The sequence below is a fragment of the Trichechus manatus genome, unplaced genomic scaffold (genome assembly GCF_000243295.1).
Source record: "Trichechus manatus latirostris isolate Lorelei unplaced genomic scaffold, TriManLat1.0 scaffold00131, whole genome shotgun sequence".
NCBI lineage: Eukaryota > Metazoa > Chordata > Mammalia > Sirenia > Trichechidae > Trichechus > Trichechus manatus.
The window spans coordinates 396,538-417,295 of NW_004444067.1; the positions used below are offsets into that span (position 1 = coordinate 396,538).

The 20,758-nt window shown below is 41.3% G+C and overlaps 2 protein-coding genes across 15 annotated transcripts in view; both read right to left on the reverse strand.

Moving 5' to 3' along the window:
* VPS33A (VPS33A core subunit of CORVET and HOPS complexes) overlaps positions 1-14,095 on the reverse strand; it is a 26,375-nt gene extending 12,280 nt beyond the window's left edge. The window contains exons 1-6 of one of the 2 annotated variants that reach the window (XM_004384966.2): positions 13,951-14,095; positions 11,274-11,339; positions 10,709-10,836; positions 8,743-8,929; positions 3,765-3,881; positions 3,273-3,447 (exon numbers count right to left, since the gene is read on the reverse strand). In XM_004384966.2, the coding sequence (XP_004385023.1) occupies positions 3,273-3,447; positions 3,765-3,881; positions 8,743-8,929; positions 10,709-10,836; positions 11,274-11,339; positions 13,951-14,052 (775 nt within the window). In that variant the 5' untranslated portion in view covers positions 14,053-14,095. The remainder of the gene's footprint in view (positions 1-3,272; positions 3,448-3,764; positions 3,882-8,742; positions 8,930-10,708; positions 10,837-11,273; positions 11,340-13,950) is intronic. The other variant, XM_023739194.1, reaches the window with a different exon arrangement.
* A 1,719-nt stretch (positions 14,096-15,814) lies between these two features.
* CLIP1 (CAP-Gly domain containing linker protein 1) overlaps positions 15,815-20,758 on the reverse strand; it is a 135,583-nt gene continuing 130,639 nt past the window's right edge. For 9 of the 13 annotated variants that reach the window (XM_023739200.1, XM_023739201.1, XM_023739199.1 and 6 more), the window contains 3 exons: positions 19,720-19,725; positions 18,056-18,180; positions 16,308-17,523 (listed from right to left, as the gene is read on the reverse strand). In XM_023739200.1, coding sequence (XP_023594968.1) covers positions 17,262-17,523; positions 18,056-18,180; positions 19,720-19,725 — 393 coding nt within the window. In that variant the 3' untranslated portion in view covers positions 16,308-17,261. Of the gene's footprint in view, positions 17,524-18,055; positions 18,181-19,719; positions 19,726-20,758 lie in introns of all 13 variants that reach the window. The other 4 variants (XM_004384968.2, XM_004384969.2, XM_023739204.1 and 1 more) reach the window with 3 other exon arrangements.

The window sequence follows — 20,758 nt, forward strand, 5'->3', positions numbered from 1 at the left end:
GTATGTATAAATTTTTGTATGAGAGACTAACTTGAATTGTAAACTTTCACTTAAAGTAAAACAATAAAAAAAAAAAAGAAAGTGAAAAGACAATCCACAGAATGAGAGAAAATATTTGCAAATCATGTATCTGTTAAGGGTCTAGCAACCAGAATATTTTTTAAAAAATTATTACAACTCAGCAGTAAGAAAGACAACTTAGTTTAATAATGGGCGAAGGAATTGAGTAGACCCTTCTCCAAAGAAGATACACAAACGGCCAATAACCCGTTGCCATCAAGTCGATTCCAACTCACAGCAACCCTACAGGACAGAGCAGAACTGCCCCATAGGTTGGTGGATGCCAACTGCCGACTTTTTGCTTAGCAGCCGAGCTCTTAACCTCTGTGCCACCAGGGCTCCAAACGGCCAATGAGCCCATGAAAAGATACTCAACATCATTAGTTATTAGGGAAATGCAAATCAAAACTACAATGAGATACCACCCCACACCTACTCCAATGACTATTTTAAAAAAGGAAAATAACTAGTGTTGGCAAGGATGTGGAGACGTTGTAACTCTCTTGCATTCCTGGTGAGAATGTTAAAATGGCGCAGCTGCGCCCCTGAGAAATATGCTCCCTTAAACCATCAACTACAGGAGACCAAACAGTTAACATTTACCCAAAAGAAAAGATGGGACGGCAAGGAGGGGCAGGGAAGTTAGGTCAACGGAAACAGAACAAACAGAATGGAAATAACGAGCATGCTGACACATCGTGAAAATTGCAGCCAATGTCATGGAACAATTTGTATAAAATTTGTTACATGGGAACCTAATTTGCTGTGTGAACTTTCACCTAAAACACAAAATATTAAAAAAAAAAAGATTGTGTCAGTCTCACACATACATATGTATGTGTGTGCGTGTGCGTGTCCTGGCCCATGATATAAAAGATATTTCCTACCGTGGGTTGCAGTTCACAATAGTCTGAGTCACTCTAGAACAGGGATCAGAAAACTATGGCCTAAGGTCCAAATTCTGCCCACTTCCTGTTGTAAATAAAGTTTTACTGGAACACATCTTCTACCACAACAACTTCATCTCTACTCCACCGTTTCCAACCCAAGTGAGGAACCGCATTCCTGTGTCTGAGCCCTTCAAAGGCTCCTGATAGCTTTCCTGGTTCTTGGTTCTCCTCAGCCATCCACTGCCCTTAGTATATTAGGCCCACCTTTCTTTCTTTTTATTTAATGGCTGTGATGTTTCAGAAATATATTGCCAGGCCTTTCCTCCAAGGTACCTCTGGGTGGACTCGAACCTCCAACCTTTTGGTTAGCAGCCAAACACTTAACCATTTGTGTCACCCAGGGTCTCCTCAGGCCCACCTTGCCTAAATACCCCCTTCCTCAGGTCATTCCTGGCTCCCTCTGACATGTTTCAGGAGTGGTGATGGGGCCAGGACTGAGGTGAATGAGGGAAGGAGGCTGGTGGAGACAGAAGGAGCAGGCATCCGTGGCACGCTGTGGGGCTCTGTCTATAGGGGACACCCTGTGTACTACGACATGTGGCACCAGCTGCCTGTTGCCAGAGCTTCAGATGTCTTTAAAGACACGCCAGAAATCAGGATTATTTTATAAAATCCCAAATTTTAAACGCTGGCAAATAATTAAAAAAAAAAATCATGACGTAGGTCAACCACGTATATGAGACTAAATAGGCACATCAGCCCAGGGGCAAGGATGAGAAGGCAGGAGGGGACAGGAAAGCTTGACGAATGGAAATAGGGAACCCAAGGTCGAGAAAGGGAGAGTGCTGACACATTGTAGGGTTGGCAACCAATGTCACAAAACAAGAGATATGGTGTTTAATGAGAAACTAATTTGCTCTGTAAAGCTTCACCAAAAGCACACGCACGCACGCGCGCACACACACGATCATGAGGGCCAATTACCCAAAAAAAAAAAAAACAAAAACCAAAAACCAACCTGACCTCTGACCTTATAACCCATCAAGTCTAATCTCAAGTCTTCCACTTAGTGACCCCAGCCTACGAATCAGCCTTATTTCCCCAACTGTGCTCCCTGCTTCATCAAAGTGGTTATCTTGCATGTGTTCCTCTGTCTGCCCCCCGCCAGCACCATCTAGACTCTACCCCTCGGTCAAAGCCCAGCCCATCTCTCCCACAAGCCTTCCTCAACTACTTGAACTAGTGGCAGCCACAACGGTCTTCCATCTCCAAACTCCAGCGCACTGGCATTTAACCCAGGGCCTCTGCTCAGCAGGCAACAAGCACAGTCCTGTGCACAAAACGTCTGTGGACGACCCTGCGTGACGGACTACAGCAGTGCGCTCAGGAGTTCAGTCAAGCCCGGGGTGTTTCATCCTTGTGTCTAAAGGCTACAGTCAGTATCTTTATGTTTTCAGATGTTCTCTGTTTTCTACAGAAAGGGATGTACCCTCTAAAAAATGACCCTTTGGAGGCATGGTCTGATAATTCCCCCTCCTCCTGTTATTCTTCTTTTTGATGACCCAATCCAAAAATCAGCCAGTGATAATATTATGGATCACAATGGTCCTATCTGCAAATGATCATGGGGATGGTGTGGGACCGGGCAAAATTTTGTTCTGTTGTGCATGGGTTCGTCATGAGTCAGGGGCTGACTCGGCAGCAGCTAACAACAAATCTAGTCATGATACACACAAGTATACACATATATATATGTACATACACACATATGTAAGTACTGATATAGAAAATATGTATATGCACATAAAATATATAGTTGAAATAAGTACGAATATATTTTTGTTTCATGTCCCACCATTATCATTTTCACGGCTACATTATATTTTATAATGTTCTCCATCATTTGGATCATTTAGAAAATTTGGGTAAATGAACCGCAATACAAATGTTTATACAACACCCCTCCTTTGTGGAATTATTCCTCCGGGGATATTCTCAGGCTTTGGATTTTCTTGGGTCAAGAGTTAGAAAAGTTCTACGTGTAGCCAAATTGCTTTTTAACGCATTTATATTAATCTACACTTTGAAATCATCATTAGAAATGGAATCTTTAACTTTAAAGAATGCTTAAGTATGCAACATAAAAATGGAGCCCTGCTGGTGCTGTGGTTAGGCATTCGGCTCTTAACCAAAATGTCAGCAGTTCGAATCCACCATCCGCTCCTTGGATACCCTATGGGGCAGTTCTACTGTGTCCTACAGGGTCACTATGAGTCAGAATCGACTCGACGGCAACGGGTTTGGTTTGGGTTTTTTACTTACTGTTTTGAATTCCGTAAATTTCATCAATGAGCCCTTCGTACGTAAGCTGAGTGGCTAGAGGTGTTAACAAGTCCACGTTTCGATCGAGCAACAAGAGATTATCAAACACAGGAAATACTGAATTTTGGCTTCCTGTGAACTCTCTCTTCATCCTGATCATCATATTGGCCACTTGCTGGAAACAAAACATTGGATCAGGTGGGGCCCTCCTGGGAACCAGCAGATTCTAAAATTCAGCTAAAAACAGAAAGACAATCCAAAAAGCGAAAAAAAGAGAAAAGCTGTGGAATGACTGATAAGGAATAAGCAGCTACTGGAAAGCATTTGCTGCTGGGTACCCATCCCAACACTCACACCCTAGCCAAGGGCAGCTGCCATTTCCCAACGAGCCATAAAATCAGACGTTAGTTTATAAATGGTTTCCCTCTCCTTCTCCCTCTGGGGGGACAAGGGGCCCTTCCTTTAGCCTCGGGAGATGCCTGCCCTTCTCACCCGTGCACACTCCCCTTTCCCGAAGATCTGGGGGATGGTCCCATACAGAGCCTGCAGGGTCATCAGCCCCTTTGCTGCGTGGTAGAGGCTCGTCTGGTCACTTTCCAGGTAGCACTCCTGCAGGGAGGAAAGGCTGCTTACCCGCACGTCGGTGGACAGCCACTGCCCCTGTGCCTGCGAGAAGCCTGCCTCGACTCCCCACGCTGGGAGGCAGGAAGCTGGGCGGCAGGAAGCTGGGCCTCGAATCCATTTACACAGTTGTCTGAAAGGCCACAGCTCTGCAGTCAAGTGCAGTGGGGGGAGCCACTGACTCTCCTGGAGCAGAGCTGGGGACTCTGGGAAGAAGGTGTTCACCCATCATGCCAGCTCGGTTCATCAGCTCTTGACTAAAATACTGATTAGTAAAGACTTGCATTGGGGAATGGGGTCTCTCATTCCTAGTGGTGAGTGTGAACGTGGGTAGGACAAATGCTAACACCCACTAACATGGAAATGCACTTATTTTTTTGACCCCGATGTATCAGTCGACCACACAAGAGAATACTTTGCACCTTGTACAAAGGATGAGGTGGATTTTACACATGCTGATTTTTATATATACAAATGAGGTCCCTAATAATATTGAGCACTGCTATTGAACATTCAATGGAGCACAAGTCTAATTCTCACATTGTCATGGACTGAATTGTGCCCCCCCACAAAACAATATGTATCAACTTGGCAAGGTCATGATTCCCAGTATTGTGTGGTTATCCTCCATTTTGTGATCTGATGTAATCATCTTATGCGTTGTAAATCCTAATCTCTGCCTGTGGTTGATGAGGCAAGATTAGGTTATGCTAAAGAGGATTAGGGTGGGATATAATACCCTTAGTCAGGTCACAGCCCTGATCTGATGTAAGGGGAGTTTCCCTGGGGTGTGGCCTTCATCACCTTTTATCTCACAAGAGGTAATAGGAGAGAGAAGCAAGCAGAGAGGAGAGGGACCTCATTACCACGAAGAAAGAAGAGCCAGGAGTAGAGCACATCCTTTAGACCCAGGGTCTCTATGTGGAGAAGCTCCTAGACCCAGGGGAAGACGGATGGCAAGACACATGGAGATTTCCAAGGAACATCAGGCCTACAGGTGCTGAAAGAAGCCAACAGAGAGAGAAAGCCGTCCCCTACAGCTGGCACCTTGAATTTAGACTTCTAGCCTCCTAAATTACAAGAGAATAAATTTCTGTTGGTTAAAGACATCCACTTGTGGTATTTCTGCTATAGCAGCGCTAGATGACTAAGATACGCATTTTATACAGTAAGATGATGGAGATGGTCACATTCATGCCCAAAGATGGTCACATTCAGCAAGATCCAGATGTGCCTACTGATGCCAAGAAACACTAAATTATGCTCATCGTTTAAAAACACACAAAGAACCCCCTGAAACTATATCCCTGAGGAAACCTTTAAACCTTGAACCAGAACTATCCCTTGAAGTCATCTTTGAACCAAGTAACAGTTTAGCCTAATAAGAAAAGAATGTCTGCATTAAGCACTATAATCTTTTAAAGAATTATGTATGTGATCAAACTGACATCAACAACTTGAAGGGACAGATTAGAAGCTGAGGGGGACAGTGAGTCTGTGTTAGCGACGGTGAAATCGTTTGGAAAACGTTGTTGACAAAGGTGGCACGACCTGAAAAATGTAACCAATGTCACTGAATTGTACATGTAGAAATTATCAAAGTGGTGTTATGTTTTGCTGGGTATATTTTTACCCCCCAAAATTTTTAATTAAACAAACATATACACACAAAGAAGTAAAATTACCTCCATTCCATCAGAAACTGGGCTTGCAATTAACATTGGGGTAGAGCTCTTAGCTTTACCAGTCAGGCAAAATTCTTGATTTCTGAATTTAATCTTAAGTGAATGTACAAAGCCAAAGGCTTGGAATTCTCAGCAGAAAATAATTCTGCATTTATTTGTGAATGATCAGTAAAATAAGCAGGGAAGTCTCTCCTTTGGACAGGTTTTACTATGCCATGCCAAGTTTTCCTCTGCTGCTGCCAATTCACATTAATTACACAGATGTGGATTAATTATATAAAACTGTACCGTCATAGAAGGATACGTGATAAAGCAAATAGAGCAAAACATTAATGACAGGATCTAAGTGGTGGGTATATGGGTGTTCACTGCATAATTCTTTTGACTTCTGTGTGTTTGAAAATTTTCATATAAAATGTTGGGGGAGAAGTCTGTACCATCATTAGATGAGATGTAATTAAAGAAATCAAAAGCTTACAACAGAAAAGAATGGCGGAGAAGCTCTCTCACTTACATAATCAGTCGGTGGTACCCCAAAATAACTCTCTTAAGGTGGCGATCACTGTAACAACATACTGGGGAAGAAGAGATTTCAAATAATTTCATGTACTACACTAGTGGGTCTCAAAAGTTCCACACCAGCAAGTTCAGCATCACAAAACCACAAATCAAAAAAGGAAATATTGATAAATTCAATTATGCTAAACACACACACTCTCAACAACAAAAACCATCATAAGCAAAGTCAAGAGGCAAACGGAAAAGGAGAGTGAAAAGCAGCTTACGGATACACTTGCTCACGTGCAAAGTGATCTCGTATGAGGCTATTCACTGTAGCACTGCTTCTAACAATGTCAGATTAGAAACACTGAAATGCCCTTCCAAGGGGACTGGTTTAATAAATTACAGTAGGTTCGTCTAAACGATGGTACACTATGCGTCTTAAATGAGAATAAGGAAGCATTTTCATATGCTATAAAATGACTCCATAATATATTATTAAGAAAATAAAGCAAGATAACAGTGCACATATAATACTTGCTACCATTTGTATAAGGAGCTCTGGTGGCACAACGGTTAAGTGCGCGACTGTCAACCAAACAGCTGGTGGTTCAAACCCAGCCAGTGATGCTGAGGAAGACCTGGTGATCTGCTTTTGTAAAGACTACAGTCAAGAAAACCTTATAGGGTAGTTCTACTCTGTCACACGGGGTCGCTATGAGTCGAAACCGACTCGACAGCAGCCAATAACCACCATTTGTGTAAGAGTGGGGAGGGTTCCATGGATACATATACATATGCTGCAGCCGTATCAAGCATCTCTGAAAAAATACAGTGAATTAGTAATTGTCACTGCTTCTGGGAGGGAACTGAGGGATGGGACTTGGGTGGAGAGAGGCTTACTTTCACTCTGCACCCTTTTCTACTGCAAGAACTTACCATGTTCATGGAGTACCTTTACAAACCATTTTCAAATTATTCTTTTTAAAGATAAAGTAACACTGTCACGAGAAAGTGTTCCTTGAAATAAAGATGGTGTATAAAACAAATCTGTAAAATTACATTTGCAAAAAAAATCTTTCAGAACCGGAGGTCGAAGGTATGCACATTTGTTAATAAATACAGTATTTGTACACAAATAACACGTTATACCTTTTTTGCCAACCGCGCCCTGCCTCTGCGAGGTATTTTTTCATAAGTACACTATGCTAATTTTTTTTACATGTTACTGCAAAACAAGTTAGTACAGTGTGCATATCTCGCTGTTGGGAAAAAAACATATAACACATGTTGTTTGTGTAAAAATATAGTGTATATACTGAAAAAAAAAATCAGTGGGGAAAGAATAGTGCTGGAAAAACTAGCTATCCATATGGAAAAAAAATTAGCTCCTTACCTCACACCAAACAGACACATACCACCCACATACTCCACACACAAACACACAATTCAGGCTGAATGAAAAACTGGAATATGAAAAGCGAAACTTCACAGCTTTTAGAGAGAAAATATAAGATTTTCTATGCCTTTGGGTGGAGGATTTACTAAGATTCAAGAAGCACAAGCTGAAAGAAAACAAACTGACACATTTAAATACTTTAAGTCGCAGAACTCACACTTTCCAATTTCAAAATTTAAAAGATACATAATCAAGACAATGGGATATAGGCATAAGGACAGATATACAGATCAATGGAATAGAACTGAGATTCCAGAAATAAACCCTTCCATTTATGGCTAACTGATTTTTGACATTGGTGCCAAGAAAATTCAATGAGGAAAAATAGTCTTTTCAACAAATGGTGCTGGGAAAGCAGATATTCACGTGTGAAAGAATGAAGGTGGACCCCTATCTCACTCTATACACAAAAGTTAATCAAAATGGATCACAGACCTAAACGTAAGAGTTAAAATTATAAAATTCTTAGATGAAAACATAAGAGTAAATCTTTATAACCTTGGATTAGGCAAAAGTTTCTCAAATATGGCAACAAAAGCACAATCAACGAAGGAAAAATAGAGAAATTATCTAAATTGGACTTTGACAAAATTAAAAACTTTTGTTCTTCCGAGGACACTATCAAGAAAAATGAAGAGACAACCCACAGAATGGGAGCAAATATCTGCAAATGATATGTCTGTTTTAGGAACCCGTATCCGATTCGTTCCCACAAAAATTAAAACCAAACTCACGGCTGTCTAGCTGATTCCTACTCACAGCAACCCTACAGGACAGAGTAGAACTGCCCCGTAGGGTTTCTAAGGCTGCAAATCTTTATGGCAGCAGACCCCCAGATCTTTCTCCCATGGAGCGACTGGTGGGTTTGAACCACCAACCTTTCTGTTAGCAGCCGAGAAAGCCCTATGGGCCACTTCTACTCTGTCACGTGGAGCCACTATGAGTCAAAATTAACTCGAGGGCACCTAGAAACAACATCCAGAATATAAAAAGAATTCCTCAAAAAGGAAAAAATATGGGCAAGAGAATGAACAAGCAATTTGCTGAAGAGAAAATCTTAAACATCAATAAACATGTGAAAAGAGGCTCAGCTTCACTCTGAATCATGGAAGTGCAAACTGAAGCAATATAGTGACACTATTTCACACTCAACAGATTTGGCAAAAATTAAAGTCTGACACTGAAAAGAAAATGCCAAACTTACTTTGAACGCACTCTCTGATTCCATGGACAAGAGATCCCCATCAAAGGGAATGAGATCGAGGCTGTACTCCTCCCTGTGAATAAAGGATCCCAAAACACCCAGATCCTTCAGCCGCTGTTCACACAGTAAGCTGCGGCGTGGCACAAACAAAATGTGGAAATCTCTCGCTGGGCCACGTCTGTCTTCGCTAGAAAGGAAGGAACATTTATTAGCCTATGAGCTGCTTAGATTCAGAGATAACTGTGCTCATTTTACCCCCAGGCCTCAACCCTCTGCCTGGCACAAGCAAGCACTAAGTCAATGCTGGTTAGGTTAGCACACTGACTCCCAGGCCCACATGGTTCCAGTTGCTCTCATGGTCTTTTTTTTTTTTTCTGGCAGGAAAGCAGCATTGATTCATAGCCAGTGTTTTGTGATGCATCTTCTGGCTTTCTCTTAAACTATTTATGATGCATGAAAGCTCTCAGGTTCATTGAGACAGGTTATCTGCGTCTTGTTGGAAACGAACAGTTCTTTGGCCAAACCAATGCAGCAACATGGAGCCTTATGTTAGAATGAAAGGTCACTGTGTACTCCCATCTCTACTCTCCTTGACTGTGGACTTCCCCAAATAGCCTACAGGCTTTTAAGGTTTTAGGGGCCAGATCAATCAATGGTACCACGAGTGCAGACTAGGCTATGAGTACTTCCTCTACAGATTGGATGCTATGTTAAATTTTAATCAATCCTGACTTATTTTGCTTCTGAAATCCAAGCGCACTATGTTCAACATATTAAAAAATAACCATTACAGGTTTTTCGTTTGCTTGTTTTTTTTCTCTTGCTTTATTTATTTTTTATGATTGTACTTTAGATGTAGGTTTACAGAACTAGTTTCTCATTAAACGATTAGTATACATATTGCTTTGTGACATTGGTTACCAACCCCATGACATGTCAACACTCATCCCTTCTCGACCTTGGGTTCCCTATTACCTGCCTTCCTGTCCCCTCCTGCCTTCTCGTCCTTGCCCCTGGACTGGTGTGCCCCTTTAGTCTCGTTTTGTTTTATGGACTTGTCTAATCTTTGGCTGAAGGGTGAACCGCAGGAGTGACTTCAGTACTGAGCTAAAAGTGTGTCCAGGGGCCACACTCTTGGGGTTTCTCCAGTCTCTTGTCAGGCCAGTAAGTCTGGTCTTTTTTTGTGAGTTAGAATTTTGTTCTACATTTTCCTCCAGCTCTGTCCGGGACCCTCTACTGTGATCCCTGTCAGAGCAGTCAGTGGTGGTAGCCGGCCACCATCTAGTTGTGCTGGACTCAGTCTGGTGGAGGCCGTGGTAGTTGTGGTCTGCTAGTCCTTTGGACTAATCTTTCCCTTGTGTCTTTGGTTTTTTTCATTTTTGCTTGCTCCTGACGGGGGACGACCAGTGGAGTATCTTAGATGGCCGCTCACAAGCTTTTAAGACCCCAGACGCTACTCACCAAAGTAGAATGTAGAACGTTTTCTTTATAAACTATGTTATGCTTGTTTGTTTTTTAACCAGCATCTTTTCTACTGTTGGAGTACCTGAGTGGTGCCAACAGTTAAGTGCTCGGCTACTAACCAAAAAGTTGGTGGTTCGAACCCACTCAGAGGTGCCTCAGAGGAAAGACCAGGCTATCCACTTCTGAAAGGTCACAGCCATGAGAACCCTATGGAGTGCAGTTCTGCTCTGACACACATGGGGCTGCCGCTGAGTCGACTCTATGGCAACTGGTTTCTACAGACACAAGTCCACTACTGATACAGGTCCTAAAAGAATGGGATTATATGACGATCCCCCTCCAACTGCTTGGACGATTTCTCAGATCTCCCATCTCCCCTCTGAAATTCTTCCTGTCCTGTCCCAGTTTTCCAAAAGGTCACCTTCCAATGCACTGGATGGTGGAGAGGGGCTTGCAAAGGAAGGACCAATCTTTCTGGGACCAAACAAAAGCTCAGAGCTACCTGAGCACGTTTTCTGCAATTATATCCATCAATTCTAGCCTGGGTCTGACAAAAAAAATAATGTTCTTGACATCAGCTGCCGGCAAACGGTTTCCTTTCAGTGTGAACATTTTTTCCACTTCATGTTCCTAGGGAAACATAGACACGACAGGTGAATGCAAACCTGGAATTTACCTTTCATTTCCAGACTAAGACATAAAGACTCCCAAACAATCCAACATGCATTAATACTTTATTATCAAATTAGGTTCACTATAGCCAAATACGTAAAGGACCAAGTACCAGGATAAAGCCACTGCTACTACATCTGAATTCAAAGGGCTCTCGGGATGAGCTATCAAAGACACTGGGTAATCATCGTGTAATGTAATATTAGCTATTCCCCTAGAATCAGGCTCACTACAGAATCACATACAAAGTATTAACACATTAGTATCAATGTTTGAAAAGAATAAACAGCAGCTTTCATTGCAAGCCAATTACCTGGAGGAAATGTAAAACCCTATCATCATCATGAAATTATGGAATTATCAATCCCCAAACAAAACCCAAACAGCTCGTTTACCTTCAGAAGTGAGTACTGTGCAATCAACCCAAATGGTCCTGTTAGGTATTCATCCCAAACTATTGCCTAAAAGAGGAGAGAAACATTCTCTGGTCACAGTTAATATCAGAAATTTCAACAGTTTTTTATCAGCAGAAAACAGCAGTCACGCACAATACAAACATTCATTTCAAACTCTGAATTAACAAAAATTTTAACTGGCTCTGTGCCCACATTAATATCCTAAAGGCTAATGAAAAATAACGTCAGGTGCAAGCGATGATAATGTTGATCACGGAAAGTCAAGAGTCAGTCACTGTCCAGGAAAAAAAAGAAGGAACTATAAAACTATAGATGGTTGTGTGTCTGTGTGTCATGGTATTAAGTATTAGACTGAATCATACGAAATCACCATGGCAATTTCCATAGGTTCAAAGTAGTGTTTTATATATATAAGTATCATACAAACCAATTATATGAAAGTAAAACCTCTGGTACAGGTATTACAAATCTTATTTTGACAAAAAACCAGATGTCAATGAATTGATTCCAACTCTGGCGACTCAGGTGTGTATGACGAGAACTGTGCTCTATAGAGTTTTCAATGGCTGACTTTTTTGAAGGAGATCATCGGGCCTTTCTTCTGAGGCAACTCTAGATGGACTCGAATCACCAACCTTTCGGTTAGTACAGAAGAGGTAATAAAAATGGCTCAGAAATGTTAATATGTCCAAGGTCATATAACACGTGTGGAAGGGAGTCAGGACTCCAATTCATGGCTTTATGGCCCCACAGGTCATTGCTCTGGGCTCCTATGAGCATTCCTCCTGCTAAACTCCACTGTCATTTCTTTTTCTTTTTTCTAAATTGAAATTTTTATTGAAACAACCGTAGAATAATATTGTTGTAAGAAATAATAGAGAACAAAAAGACAAACAACCCAACCAAAAAAATGGCCCAAAACTTGCATAGGCATTTCGCTAAAGAGGATTTCCAAACGGCCACCAAGCACATGAGAAGATGCTCAACGTCATTAGCCACTAGGGAGATGCAAACCAAAATCACAGTAAGATACCATCTCACACCCATTAGAGGCTTGACCAAAAATGGGAAACAACAGGTTTTGGTGAGGTTGTGGAGAAACTGGCATCCTCATTCATTGTTGGTGGGAATGTAAAATGGGACAGCCACTGTGGAGAACAGTTTGACCGTTCCTCAGAAAGTTGAACAGAGAACTACCATATGATCCAGCAATCCCAGTGCTATGTATACACTCAGAAGAAGCGAAAGTAGGAATTCAAACAGAAACCTATACACCAGTGTTCACTGCAGCACTATTCACAAGAGCCAAAAGGTAGGAACAACCGAAAGGTCCATCCACAGATGAACAGATAAACAAAATGTGGTCCCTCCATACAATGGAATATTACTCAGCCATAAAGAGAAATGAAATCCTAATGCATGACACAACATGGATGAACCTTGAAAACATTATGTTGAGTGAAATAAGTCAGTCACAAAAAGACAAATACCGTATGATCTCACTTATATGAAATAAGCAAATACATGAAAACCAAAGTTTATTAGCGGTTACCAAGGGTGGGAAGGAGTGAGGAAAAGGGAGTTTTGTTTAAGGAGCATTGAGTTTATATTAAAGGTGGTACAATAATTTGGAGAAGGATAGAGATAAAGCTTAAGCAACATGAAGAATGTAATCAATATCACTGAATTGTACACGTGGAAATTGTTGAGTTGGCAAGTGTTTTGTTACGTATAGTTTCACCACAATAAAAAAGAAAGAAATAATAGATTTCTTGTACACTTTGCCCAGTTTCCTCCAATGGCAACATTTTGAAAATCTATAGTTATGTACAGTATCACAACAAGGATACTGACATTGATACAACCTCATAATCTGCATACGATTTCAGCGCTATTTCATGAGCCTAAACCGAGCTCCTGGGACTCTGCCTACGTTTCTTCTTCTGTCAAGGGCTGCTAGCACGCACTCTACCTCTTTGGGGTCCTATACACCCCAAGACTGGTTTCGGAGTCTCCTCCAGCTCTCGATAAATCCGAAGGCAGAGAGGATAACAACACTTAAAAAAAATCCTATAATGTCCCTGGTCTGCAGGTTCTGACGCCCTTGCGAGCTGAGTGCTAGTAAAAGTCTAACAGGAGAAACAACACTATTCTAGGAGCGCCAGGTTAAAACCCCAAATAACTACAACGTGTCTCATAATCTGAGCAGTAGGTTGTAAAATGTTGGTGCTTCAGACTTCCGTAGGTATGGTTTCTAATGACACGGATGATCGTTACAATGAATGGACATTCCATCTACAGCCTAGGGCAGGGCACGCCCATCCCTTCCCTGCCTCAACCACCTCTGTCCCGCAGCGACTGGAGCGCATCTGTCGTAAAATTAGCTCACGTTCGCACGGTGGTTTGTTCTGCTGCCACAAAACAATCGCGATGCCCCGCCAGCTACGGGATGTAAGTCCCAGGCCCCAGGAGCGGGCTTCCCTCCCCGCGTCATGGTTGCCGCCTGCCCAGAGATAAGGGTGGAAGGGCCATGAAGCCTGCCTCTTGGGACGCCCAGGAGGACCTAGTACACCCGCAGCTCAGGCGGTGAGGCACCTGATTAGGCCAGGCTGGACCACAGGCTGTGGGGGCGGTGCCGCCGCCGCCCGTCCCTCACCTTGCTTCCCGCACACTTGTCCAGGAATTCGCGCAGCTCACGACGCACCGCCTCGCGCAGGACATTCAGGTTTACTCGCCCGTAGGACAGGTGCGCCGCCATCTTGCCCCACTGCCCCTTTTTGCCAGTCCGACCACCTCTGTCTTCTCCTTACGCAAGGCGGATGGAGGGAGTCACGTGACGGGCGGTCCACGTGACGAGGGCCGCTGCAAGCACGCCCAACCCGGAAACTGGAAGTGGTGAGATTCTGCGCTTCCGTTTTCTGGCTCTAGTGTCCGGTTTTTCTTCTACGTCCCGCTTCTTCAGACGCTGCCTCAGTCCAGGAGTAGTCGGGCGCTGAGGATTAAGTTTAAAGATGGAGACTAGCTCTCGTCCCGATTAAAAATCGTAACTTTCCTTTTAGCAGCAACGGCACTCGCTGTAAAATGGTAATCTGAGGCTAAGCTTGAATGGAAATGGTTTACATTTTAGCAATCAAAAGGTCCTTCACTTTGCATTAATGGTTTTTTTGGTTTGTGGGCTAAGATTTTACAAAAATATTCAGGGGTCGAGGGAATCTTGCGTGCCTTTTCCGTTTTTAGTCCTGGTTTTTACAGGGGGACACGGTATTTACGCTTATACTATCCGGCCTGGAATTTAGGGTCCCACCACTTGCTTCATCAGTAGAATTTGCATGTTACCTCATGAGTTGTGAGGAACAAAGGGGATGTAGACTACTTCATGTCATTCATGTAAAAGATTTATTAGCAGTATGCCTGGTACCTAAGAGCTCAGTAAATCATAACGATCGTCATTAGGCAGATTAGAGTATACACTGAGTGCATGGCTTCTTCCCTCAATACCCTTTATATAGTTATTATGAAGAAAGTACTTGCAAAGTACCATGGAGTCTGAGTAAGCACCGAATGGAATTTGGGGATGAAGCAGAAAAAAAAAGTTTTAAATATTGTATGAAAAGTATAAATATTAAATACCTACTTACATATTTCCACTCGATTTCTTGATCCTATCAAAAACATTTAGATTTTAAAAATAAATCACACATGCACACTAGTTCCGCACCCTAGTTCTCAGCCAGGTTTTCACAGTGATTCTCAATCTGTGTCAAACTTCTCATATGCGGTGGTGGGGGCTTAGCTGGGAATGTGCATTAGCACCATCTGTGAGAGTAAACGTTGAGCACAGCAGGCCATGTCGTGTGTTAAATGACATACCATTTACCGTAAGAGGTAACATGCCTAAAGCTACTAAAATCTCAAGCATGAATGAGTGTAAATAAGCAAGGCCAGGATGATAAAACTATCCTCCTTAAACAGCACCAGGATGCGAGAACGTGATCAAGTAACGGGTGCTTTCATAGATCATGAAAGACATTGTTGTACTGCTTTGTAGTTGCCTTATAAATACTGGATGCTTGTTCACCCTTAGTTTCTCAGCCCTGCCCCCAGTTCAATACCAAACTTGAGAACTGTCGTAGAGTATTATTTAGGTAAAAGCAATATGCTTTGCTCAACTAGTAACTCTGCTTTGGAAATACCTACCTGTGGGGAAGTCTGAACTCTAAAAATAGATGTTCAAAAACCTAGCCCACAATTGGTTCAGTAATCTTTTTTGTCAACATCGCAGCAACTTTGTGGTACAACATGGTGCCACCTATATTTTTGTTAGATAATATGGTGTCATATAGCAATGAATAACCACCTTAGGTATTTAGGTAATTTATGCTAATAGGTCACAGAACACTGAGATAAGGACATATCAATTTCTTAAAAGCTGTTTGGGTCTATTGTGCTTGCTTGTTTGAAGAAAAGCCATTATGACAAATAAACTTGAGAATAATATGAATTTAAGTACCACTGGCAAAAAAGAATAACTGTTTATTAAAGTAGATACAGAACACTTATTTGCTCAAATTTTAATACTGCTTTACGTTTTGTTTGTGAAACAATTCCTATTATGTTTATAACCAAAAATTTCAACTGATTACAGATTTATTTAATATTCACTTGTCAAACACACAGTTGATCATCTTGAGGGGAAATACATCAAAGGAATATGTACATTGGTAGAAGTTCTTATTATACATATAGATGGAAGATACATTTTATTATTTTTACATATTCTAGAAGACATTCAAATGAAGATAAATAGATTCTAATTGGTTGATAAATTGTTCTGGTTGTTGAGGTCCTTCACTTTATTTTTTGTGATAAGAAAATCCAAAATTATTAATGTTGAATTTCTCATCGTACATTCATCTAAAAACATAGTAAATAAATACTTAGAAAGGAAGACTGTGTATTGGTTAATCTGGATGTTTTATAGTGGCTTATTAGCTAATCAGTTGACTGCTGGGAATATCAGATAGAGAAGGAAAGAAAAAAATTTGGAGCCCATTCACCCAGTTATTTAAATCTGGTAAAGAAAGTAAAAACAAAATAGTTGCAAAGCCACGTAATGGTATTTCTGGCCTAGTCAGTTATGTCTTGATGAACATTTTTTTTTTTCCATAAAGGTAAAAATCTGAAAGAAACACACATTGTGTATGTTTTTTTTTTGCCAAAATATAGATTTTTAAAAAATATATACATATAATATATAGAAGCTGAAATTATGCAAAACCAATAAACAGAACACCACAGTAGAGTGAGTGGGTGCAGCATATAGATTATAAAACGTCCCCACAGCAGTTTGGGGGCTTCCCCCTCCCTTTTACCTGCTTCATGATTTTATAATCACACCTAAGTGTCATCAAGCCTAAAACAAAGGCACTGCTGACATCAGGTAGTGCAAAGAGCTCACATACTTCTTTGATTAGGAATAAAATACTTTGAGTAGATGAAACTGCAAAATGGCACATTTTTTAAACTCATTCCAGTGTCAAAGCTTAACCAAAAAAAACAACAAAAAAAAGTCTAAATATACAAATGCAGCCTGGAAGTATTTTAGTGCAAATATGAAAAGTAACAGCATAATTTAAAGTTATTTAAATAAGGTATTGTAAGGCTAGGGATCGTTCTACGAGGGACAGTAAATGTAATGGCATCTGGTGCAATTTCTTGTTCAAGCTTTTAAAAATCGATGACAAAATGAGGTGAAAACTCACCTACTACGTATTTATTTATTATTCTAACTTATAATAAGGGGAGACTAAAAGGACTCTTTGTTGAAGATCAAAATATTTTCTTAGATTTGTTGACGGGGGGTCAAAAATAACGTGAGTTCTCCTGAAGTCTGCACACACAATGCTGGTGTTAAACTGCGAGATGCAAGCGCGTCTGGGAAAGCTCCGCCCTTGACTTCCGGCGTCATCAGAAGGTCTCGTCGTCATTGCAGTTGGTTGCCCAGTGCCCGAACATCTCACAGATCTCACAGTACGGGCGCTCCTCGCTCCGACTGCCGTGGTGCGTGGAATGGGGAGGGTCCTCGGCCATTTGTGCCTGGGTAGGACAATCCTCTGTGTCGTGGAGATCAAAGCAGTCACAAATGTCACAGAAGAGGCGAGGTTTCTTCTTGGACTGTTTTCCCTGGTCATCGCTACAAATGTTAACATGCATAATCAGGAACTCATCTCTATCAGAGAAATTCAAGAGACAGTAACACTTGTAAAACGTAAAACAATAAGCAAGAACTAGTTATGGCCAAGTCTGTAAGCTTCAAGTATTAAGTATCCCTATTTTTTATTTTTCTGTCCAACCATCTGTAGTCTATCGCTCTCTTGCAAGATTTACAGAAATCTATCTATGGCCAATGCACCTCATGTGCAGCCACCACCCTCTGTCACTGGAGGCTTGTGTGCTGCTATGATGCTGAACAGCTTTCAGCGGAACTTCCAGACTAATACAGACTAGGAAGAAAGGCCTGGCACTCTATTTCCAAAAATCAGCCACTGAAAACCCTATGGATCACAACAATCCAATCTGCAACTGATCATGGGGATGGTAAAGACTGGGCAGCGTTTCGTTCTGTTGTGCATAAGGTCGTCATGTTGATGGCAGCTGACAGCAACAGCAATATTTATGCCAAGTAACCACAAAGCAACTGGGCCTTTTTTTTTTCCCCACTGGAACTAAGGTCTGAATCAGTATGGCTTAGTGTGAAATACCTGTCATAATTGTTCAGGTCTTCCCCATTGCCATTGAGGGCTGCTTCCGACATCATCTCTACCTTCATCTTGAGATCTTGATTCTTCCTCTGAAGGTCCACTATGACTGAATTTAGGAAATCAATCTGTTTGGGGGGGAGAAAAGAAAAGCAGCAATGAGATGTGTAAAATGTTTAAAACACACATAAACTGGAGTATTAAGCAGTCATGGGAGCCTATTCTCGCACTATGGCTACCAAGAGTGGGAGATATCCCAGCAGGGGCCGACGGTGGCCATGACTGAATCCTGTTTTCAAGCTTCACAAGGACTAGGAATGTTGGGACTGTTTGACTCAAGAGCTAGGGCCATGTCTAGGTGATGGGGTGACAGAGTTTTCTTCTTCCCTTTCCTTCCTATCCTTCAAATTTTCTTTATGGACTAGATGCTAGTTTTATGTTGAAAAACATTTTAAATTACATTTCATTGGATGTTTACCACTGTAAATAAAGTCACTTCATTTGTTATTGAGGCAAATGGAATTACACTTAATTACCTAAATCGTGGGCTGATGGAGTGCTACTGACTCATGGAAAACTGTAAGAAACATTTATTTCTTTCAACAGAAAAAAAGAAGAAACCTACAATTCTCCAAAAGTCATAATTCCATATTTCTGGATATATGGCATGCTGTAAGCCTGAACTGTTTTTGCCTTCTACCACATAAAAACTATATGCACAATTTTGCAAAAAAGCATAACCAGTTAATTGTTCCACTAAATTTTAGAACCAATCCAGGACTTTTCTGTGGATTTGAAAAAAGTACATGGCAATTCATATCAGACCACCATTTAACATCTACTGGGAACTAACTGGAAACCCTGGTGGCGTAGTGGTTAAGAGCTCGGCTGCTAACCAAAAGGTTGGCAGTTTGAATCCACCAGGCGCTCCTTGGAAACCCTATGAGGCAGTTCTGCCCTATCCTATAGAGTCGCTATGAGTTAGAATCAACTCGATGGCAACAGGGGTTTGGGGGAACTAATTAGTGTGGGAAGATAAGCAAACATCTTCAGGGAAAATGAACGAGTTTAAGAGAGAAGACCACAGTTCCCTTTCACCCGAGGAGAGATGCCATGGCATGTGCTGCTGAGGCCGTGTTCAGAATGCCACACAGACTGAGGGAGAGCACCGTGCCAAGAGTCACTGGGCAACGGGACAGCGCGAGGACCATCAGGAGGAACTACTCTGGATCGCAAGTCAAGGGCCCTTTAAAACAAAAGGTTTCTTCCCCCTTACAAATACTAAAATGGCCTCATTTCTTTAAGCGTCCATTGAAAGACCCACTTTACAATATTAAAACCACACAAACACACACACACATTCACTTTCTAAAGAAATATGTATTTGGGTTTTTCCTCCTCCTGCTGGGGAAAGTTACGAGACAAAGCTCGCGATCACTGAAGCCTCTCTCTGCAGAATACCACCTTCTAGCATCAACGAGGCTAGCTGTGAAGGCAGAGCCGCTGAATCTATTTTCACTTCTCCAACTGCATTTTAGGTATTTGTAAGTCATTATCCTGTTAAGAGCTCCATTTCAGGAAGAAGAAAAAGCCACAAAATGGACTTAAGTATAATGGCAAACCACCCCCGCCCCAAACACACACGAGTTAGGAAACATAAAACAAACCATTTGCTGATGGAAGGAAAGTGTTGTCAGCAGCAGAAACACACGGAAGCAGACAGGAAAGGGGGAAAGAGGAAACGCTGTTAATGAAGTATTACGCCTACTAGACATACAAACTAAGCAAACAGTGCTAAATTCCAGGCTGAGCTAGTACATGTGTTGGATCCTCTCAAAAAAGTCTTCAGATAGAACTACTTTCAAATTCATTCAAGTTTTCCTTTTACTTAAAAATGAGAGATGGCTTCTGTACCTTTGAATTTTGAACAGTATAAAATCAAAGGTATAGTATTAAAAGAGGAAGTTTGTTGCTCATGTGCAATAACATTCCAAATATAAAACAATTTGCCTTCATACGATCCCATTTTTAAAACTAAGGCTGTTTTGTTAATCGTAGTTTTAAGAAACTGAGTTTTCAAGAACCTGTCTTTTTAAGGTAAAGATAAACATGGAACTCTGACATAGCAATTCTACTTCTAAGAGTTTATCCTACAGAATTCTAGTACATATGAAAATGAAAGATGTCCAAGGGTCACTGTAGCGTTGTTTATAACAGACCCAAAAGATGAGAAATATCCCAAATGTCATGTCAACCAATAGGAGGCTTATTAAATAAATTATGCTACATCCATATAAGGGAATACTATCCAGTTGTACAAAAAAATAAATGCAGAATAGTTTATGTAGTATGCCAGTATTTGTGTTAAAAAAAAAAAAAAGGAGGAAAAGATGCTATTAGTATTGGCTTACATATACTTTTTTTTTTAATCTCTGGAAAGATAAAGACACTATTAACAGTGATTACCTGTTGTGGGGGAAGGGTGGGATGGGAAGTGGGAAGGGAAACAGGGTTGGGAGGGAGACTTTTTCCTGTACATATACTTTTTTTTTTTTTATTCAGGTGAAGGCTTACAAATAGTTTCTTATGAAACAGTAGTACACATACTGTTTTATGACATTGGTTAACAACCCCACAACATGTCAACCCTCCAACTTCTCAACCTTTTTTTTTGGTGAAAATACACATAGCCAAAGATATACCATT